The sequence below is a fragment of the Varanus komodoensis genome, unplaced genomic scaffold (genome assembly GCF_004798865.1).
Source record: "Varanus komodoensis strain SLA01 unplaced genomic scaffold, ASM479886v1 scaffold29_1, whole genome shotgun sequence".
Classification (NCBI taxonomy): Eukaryota; Metazoa; Chordata; class Lepidosauria; order Squamata; family Varanidae; genus Varanus; species Varanus komodoensis.
The window spans coordinates 3,520,194-3,527,219 of NW_025335759.1; the positions used below are offsets into that span (position 1 = coordinate 3,520,194).

Genomic DNA, 7,026 nt, shown 5'->3' on the forward strand with positions numbered 1-7,026 from the left:
TCTACACCACACTGGCTCCTTGTGAACCTTGTGTTCAGTGTGGGTTTCAACTTGAGTCCCTCCAGTCACTGACTTTCCTGTGCAGTTGTCTCTGATTCCAGGGAGGATTTTTTCCTGTCCCACCCATGCACCAAACATGCTCGTGCAAGAAAACGGTTGTACCCCTTCCCCACACCTTTCCGATGCTTGCTACTGTGCATCGTCTCACATTCTTCAACATGTGGTAAGGCAGTCCTGCTACGTTTGAGGGCCCCCATTCAGCAAGGCAGGGTCCTTGACATTCGTTGGAGGGCTTGTCCCGATGGCACCCTTAGCCCCCATATGGGAAGGGCATGCCTTCTTGAATGGGTTAAATAGCTTGAGCATAACATGCTTCAGACCTCGGTGGATTCAGTGCCTCCTTTTCCAACCAATCTCTCCCTCTCCCTCTCCCTTTTTCCTTGACACTCCACTCCCAGCAAGGTGTGGAATTGTGACCCCCTGATTTCTACAAGGGTTAGCCAGTCTGCATTCTGCACAACCAAACAGGTTCGCTCTGCACAACCACATTTTGCTGGAAAGAGGAAGTCGCTGCTGAGTTTGTTTGTCCAAAAAGTTTGATCCGCAATTTTGAGTGTTTGGAACTGGGATGCATAAGCATTTTGTTTCTGCTTACAAATCATCACCAACTGACCCTTAGTAATCCTGAACTCATACGCAAGAACATTCTCCTGAAAAGCTGGCATGTTCTGGACCCTGTGATCACATTTGAAGCATGTGTATTTTCCCCCCCCCCAATGCACACTTTAAATTGGGTGTCCTCCTAGAAATTAAGGCACCTTAGCAAGAGGGAAATCGCACTTTTGTCACCCAAATGTAAAGAAAAACAGCTTGTAAATCCAAGGTTGAAAATGGAGTCCAGAGAATCTTTTTGAGCTGAACCCCTCCCCGTTTCTTAAGAGTGTAGGCAAAAATGCAATGCTCAAAGTCACTACTGTTCCCCAAATACTTCCTCAAATTTCTTTTCTGTGGAACAGAATTATTATGCATTATTTCTGCTCCTCAAGGCATCTTTCTTACTTACTTATTTATTGAGCTGAAAAAAATTGCATTTTTTCACGTTGGAAGAAGCTGCATGTCAAAAATTGCTGTTTTTTCCACTTGCACCTGATTTCCAATTAAAAAATACATTCCTCCCATATGATAAAGTGTGCAGTGCAGATTTGGAGGGAGTTTGGAAGTGTGCGCTTGCACAACTGTGCAGATTTGAATGTGAACGTAAGTTGGAAAAACTGTGAAAATTTTATGAGAGTGGCGTTCCTGCTTGTGTTTGCATTTGAGCTTGCAAGGGAGATGTTTTGTGATCAGGGATGCAATTCTCATGCATCTTTAGCTGCTTTCATCCCTACTTTACATGTTAGATCTACAGCGGTCTCGTTACACCAGTTCTATCTCCTGTCTTCACATTTATACTTCCACCATCCTTTTAACTGTATCTTGTGCTTTTTCACAAGTTGCTTCTACTAATGCTTGCATTGGTACCATACTAAAGTCTTGATCTTTAGTTCAGGGCCAGAGTAAGCAGACGCTAGAACATTTTGAAGCATTAAGTTGTCTGGGAAGAGCTTAGGATGTCATAAAATTCCTCTGCCCTCCATCCCTTTCACATGGACACATTTCCCAGCCATTTTTGTGATGCTATACAGCAAATTTGCTATTTGTTTGCAGCATCCTCTCTCCCGGGTCTATCCTTCTGACTGCTTTCTTCAGAATAAAATTTCCCTTGAGCAGTTAATGTGAACTTCTTAATACGCTAATGCAGAGCCTCTCCCTGTGCTCCCAAACAAACTCTCTTTTTCATCTGGAGCATGGGTTCCTGACAAGCAAGGCCAGATCTGACGGGGGTGTGGGCATTCAAAAGAGATTAGTCTTTGCCTCCCCCTCGTGGGCACTCTCAGACAGCAGGATGGCTACTTGATGCAATTCATGAAACATTCCCTGGGAAGATGGGTAGCTCCACAGCCATGTAGGAGAAACAGCCAGAAGGGAAGGCAACAGAGCACAATGAGAGAACGCAACCAGTTTGCCCGACAGTTCAAAATGCAACCAAGAAAAGCAGCGTGGTGGTGCAGTCACCTTAGGGAAGGCACAGGCTTCTAGGGAGTGGCTTGGGAGAGGCAGCATCTCCAGTGGAAGAACCACCCAATCCAGAGTCTTTCCAGCATGGAGAGTAGTGCTTTCCGCTTTGCATCCTTTCCTTAAGCTTTTTGTCAACCACAGCCAAACTACTACGCTGTCCTCCATTTTCATCACTGCTAAGACCCGGGTAAAAATACTCCGTAACCCTTCAACAGAAGTAATTGTGCAGAGTGTCCTCCTTTGAACCCTACGCGAACATTAAAATGTGAGTGTGTCGCAATTGCTGAATAAATGGCTCAGCAGCACTCAAGGGAGAGGCAGCGCTTGGGCAAAATGGCACCACACGCATGGAGACGGTCTCTGCGATTCGCTTGTCTGCCTCGCACCTCTTAGAGCAGAGGTGCTGAACCTCTTTCATTCCAAGGGCCGAATTTCATGTCAAAGATGCTCTCAGGGGCAGCATTCCAGTGGAGGTTGTGGCCGAAGGCAAGAGGAGCGGAGCCACAGCGGCCACATGTGTTGCCTTAAAGCCTGATTTTAGGATAAGGAAAAACTTCCCTGTATGCAGGGGAAACAAAGGGGGCTTGCTTTGGCCAGGGAAAGGGGGCATGGCCCAAGGGGGACCCTCTGCAGGTTACGTGTGGCTTCAGGTTATGAGGCTTTGCACCCGTTAGAGGGTGTTGCTCTTGCTCGAATCATAACAATAACGCAGGAGTCGTGCAGGTTCGTGTGAAGCTTCTCCGTGAGGCCCCTTTTCCAGATGGGATGACCAGAACAGCTTACGGTCATTTAAAATTGGACATCCCTGCAAATCAGTTGGGAACAGATCATTGGGGCCAAGAATCCATGTTCTGAATCCAGAAATATTCATGCAGTGTTGGGGAAGTGGGGTTCAGGCAGGGTGGGGCAGCAGCATGTAAGACTGGAAAACGAGAACTGGGAGAACCCAGACTGGACCGATTCTTCCATCTCTAGAATGGAGTGCTTTGAGAAGTGCTCATAAAATAGTACAAGCCCCAAAGAGAAATGCCACGAAGGGGAGGGAACATTCCTTCCTCCCACTTTCTCTGAGTTCTTCTTGTTCTCTTTCCCAGGGAAAGCCTCTGAATATGACCCTTTCCACAGCAACGAACAATGAGCTGGAAGTCCCCATCAGCGGAGACTTTGAAATCCGTGAGGAAGAGGACACGGCTCAGACAGAACTCAGTAATGAGGTTGTTGCCCTGGTCACCCCAACAGCTGGACCAGGGCTGCGGAAGAATGCCGAGCCGGGGCTCATAGACAATACGATAGAGTCCGGAAACTCTGCTGCACAGCTTCCACAGAAAAATATCCTGGAAAGAAAAGAAGTGCTTATAGGTAAGATGCGTGCACGGCCGGTGTCCCCATCTGTGTGCATGTGGTGGAGAAACGGTTTATCCTGATGGGCGTGTATGAATGCTAGTAACTGGAAAAGCGCATCAGTAAAAAAGGTGAGCAGTACTGGAATTCAGTGTTTGTCATCAACCTCTAACCTCATTTTATAGTAGTCCGTTATTGTGAAAGTACAAAGCTGCAGGTTACAGTGATTCCAGAAGATGTATTGTGGAAGGCTATCTGGAGCATCCCTGCTTTGAGTGTGGCATTCATACTGTCCATCTGAAATTATGCCACCCTTTCTTGCAACCTGAGGAGAACAGGGAATCCAAGCAGAGAAAATGTGTCTGGCGTGCACAAGATCTTAATGTGTTCCTGTAATCTCTCTGTTCGAAAGAATCGGGGCTCAGCTGCACTCTGTGTTAGCATGTGGCTGATACATCTTTTTCTCCCTCTAATGAGGTACCTGAGGCCCTTCTCTGAATGATGCAGGTAGGATTAAACCTTTCCTCTCAGCCATTCTCTGCCCTTAATCTACCTAAAGAAGGGGGAAATAGCTCTGTGCCAGCTGAGGCTTTTTTTGGTAGAACTTCACAATAAACAAACACATCTTTTTAACTCCATGTGTTTTACCTTCAGCAGTTCCCACCACAGGAGGGAACTGATAAGGTGGATCAAATTTTTTTGTATGAGTACAGCGTGGAGGGGTCAGATGGGAAGGTTTAACCTCCCTGTCTCACAAATAGTGATCCCAATTCAAATCAGGAGTCCAGACACTTGCATTAACTTTTATTTCTAAATTTAGGATCAGCTACATATTTACTCTAACAGGTAGTTTTGCCTTCAAATGGGAGGCAAAGAGAAAGACCCCATCCAAGCCCTTGGAAAACTGCTGCCATTGGAAGGTCGTTGCTGTCACTGCATTTATATTTTACCCTTTCTTGCGTTTGTGATGAACCAAGCTTACATAGCTCCAATTTGTCCTCACAACAACAACTCCGGTTCGGCCGAGAGTGAATGACTGGCCAAAAGGTAACCAGGTGAGATTCATGGCCAGGTGGGGACTAGAACCCGCACCTCCCAAGTCCAACATTCTCACCTCCACCCCACACTGACTCTGTGCATAGAACTGGGCTAGTTTGACCCCCTGGGTTAATTGGACTGCTGAGGCCCAATAGGCAACGGCCGGGTTTTATGTATGACCTTCATTTGCCATGTCATGTCATGTGTTGTCTTTATGTTGTTTATGAATTTTAATATGACATAAGCCACCCAGAGAGCCTAATGCTGGTGAAGTGGCATAGAAATTGAATAACCAACAGTAATGAATTTATTTGAAATATTTTTATCCCACCGCTCAGCCAAAAAGCCTCTTGGAGTGGTCTACCAGCTATCAGTGAAACATGATGGTCCTTGCAATTTAAAAAGACACCTTGCACAAGGAAAAAATGCCTGGGTAGGGAAAAGCGGGGAGGGGTCTTTCAACTGCACTGGTGGGATGCCCTGTTTCCCTTTCCCATCTCCCACAGCTCAGCCGGCTGGCTGGATCAGTCGTCTGAGGTTGTATCCAGCAGATTCCGAAACAGCTGGGTTTGAAGCTGCTCCATCTTCCACATGTATAACCCAGACCAGGTCCTCTTTCAAAGCGGTCCAAGCCGTGGGCATCACCATGCCCAACCCGCTGCCGTGGCATCGCCTCCAGCCCACCACTGACGGGACTTTTTCTCTCTCTGTCTGCAGCTGTGATTGTGGGAGGAGTTGTCGGGGCTCTGTTTGCGGCCTTCCTGGTGATGCTGCTCATCTACCGGATGAAAAAGAAAGACGAGGGGAGCTACACTTTGGAGGAGCCCAAGCAAGCGAGTGTCACATACCAAAAACCTGACAAGCAGGAGGAATTCTATGCATAAACCAGAACCTCGAGTGCCTCGCTAATTCTTTCTGCCCTGAAGCCGTCCTTTTCGTAAAGAAGCAAAGCAAAACAAATATCTCTTTTATTCACCCAGACTCTTTCTCTCTTTCTAATCAAGTCTGTGAATTTTAACAAGATGGATCGAAGAAACTGACAGTTTTAAAAAGTACTGCACATTTTTTAAAAGGAAAACCCAAGTCAAATCTTGTTCCAGCTCACAGAGTGTTTAAAGAAACCTTTGTGAGGAGCAAGCAGGTAGCACCCTCGTGGCTGTCTCCGTTGGATGAATGCTCGAGCTAGCAGCTTTGCCAGGGATGTCCTGGATTCGCACGTCCCTCAGGACTAGAGCCTTATCTTTAAAAAGTAAACATGAGGTGGACAGTTTCGGACTCTGGCACTTTGCAATACACTTCAAGACAAGGGTCTGACTCATCCCAGAGGCTCACAGCCAAATCAATCAATTGTGCTGGAGCGGGGCTTGCCGACTGCTTCACAGGGGTTCTCCCAGGGTCTGCGGAAAGCACCTTTTAGGACTGTGCATCACTTCCTTTCCAAGAGCACCTCCCTCTGTCCCATTATTGTTCACAACCAGACACTTGAAAGCTGTACGCCTGCAGCGGGATTATCCGAAATTCGCAGAGGTTTCCTGTTAAGCCTTTTGCCAAGGTTTATTCAGCTGGGCTTCACTGTGACACTGAAAACTTGACTTGTGCAGTATTGCAAGCTTAGTCAGATGACCGAGGAACATGTTTTAGGATGTTATTCTTGGGGAAACAGAGATACGTGTGTGTGTGTGTGTGTGTGTGTGTGTGTGGAGGTCGGGGTGAGAATGCAAGCTATCTTCTAAGTACATAGGAAAGAGATCCTATTTCACATATCTCAACAAGTGCTGTGGTCATTTCCTTCTTTGACAGGGTTGTGGGGGATACGGGAAAGGCAAGAGCAGAGCAATATGAGACCATAATGCACTTAGGCAAATCTTTGGGCTTGCATGACTGTAAATAAATGGAAGCGTGGGAAAAGGAGATGCTAGAAGTACAGATGTAGTTGATGTGGGAAGTCTTGTATCCCCCAAAGCAGTAACTCCTAGGTCAGACCCAAGCAGGCAAGTATAGCATCGCACAGGACTCTGACCAGTCATCAAGTTATCTTTTCCACTGACAAGTTGGGGGAAGGATGGGTGTCTGCTCCCAGATCTGCGGACGATTCAGGTGTGAATGTTGCAGCGGGCCAGGAGCAAAATTTCTGGTTGATAAGGATAAATTGGAGCATTGGATTGTATGCAATAAAGCCAAGTAAAGCAAAGACAAAAGCTAACTATTACTGATCAGAAAGTAAAGCCAAGCATATGGGAAAACACAATCTGGGTGGAGAAAAAAAAATCCTGTTTGAAATTTATGAACGCTAAGTGTGGTTTAATTTTATGTAATTAATGGGATGTTGTTACAAGATGCCAGTTGCTACTGGCCAGTTCTGACAATGTGGATGCATGTTGCTTTATGTGAGCACTGAGTGTGTGCTTCTTGACCAGAGCACTGCAACCAGATCAGGTCTCCTCTGTAAACAAACTGGAGATGATCAAAGGCTGAACAAAGGTGTTAATGAACTTGGCACGTGAAGAAAAGCTCAAAGCTCTGTTTAAC

The 7,026-nt window shown here is 46.4% G+C and overlaps 1 protein-coding gene across 2 annotated transcripts in view; it reads left to right on the forward strand.

Moving 5' to 3' along the window:
- SDC3 (syndecan 3) overlaps nt 1-6,688 on the forward strand; it is an 89,440-nt gene extending 82,752 nt beyond the window's left edge. For both annotated transcript variants that reach the window (XM_044434889.1, XM_044434890.1), the window contains exons 4-5: nt 3,213-3,477; nt 5,215-6,688. In XM_044434889.1, coding sequence (XP_044290824.1) covers nt 3,213-3,477; nt 5,215-5,381 — 432 coding nt within the window. In that variant the 3' untranslated portion in view covers nt 5,382-6,688. The remainder of the gene's footprint in view (nt 1-3,212; nt 3,478-5,214) is intronic.
- Nucleotides 6,689-7,026: the final 338 nt, after the last annotated feature.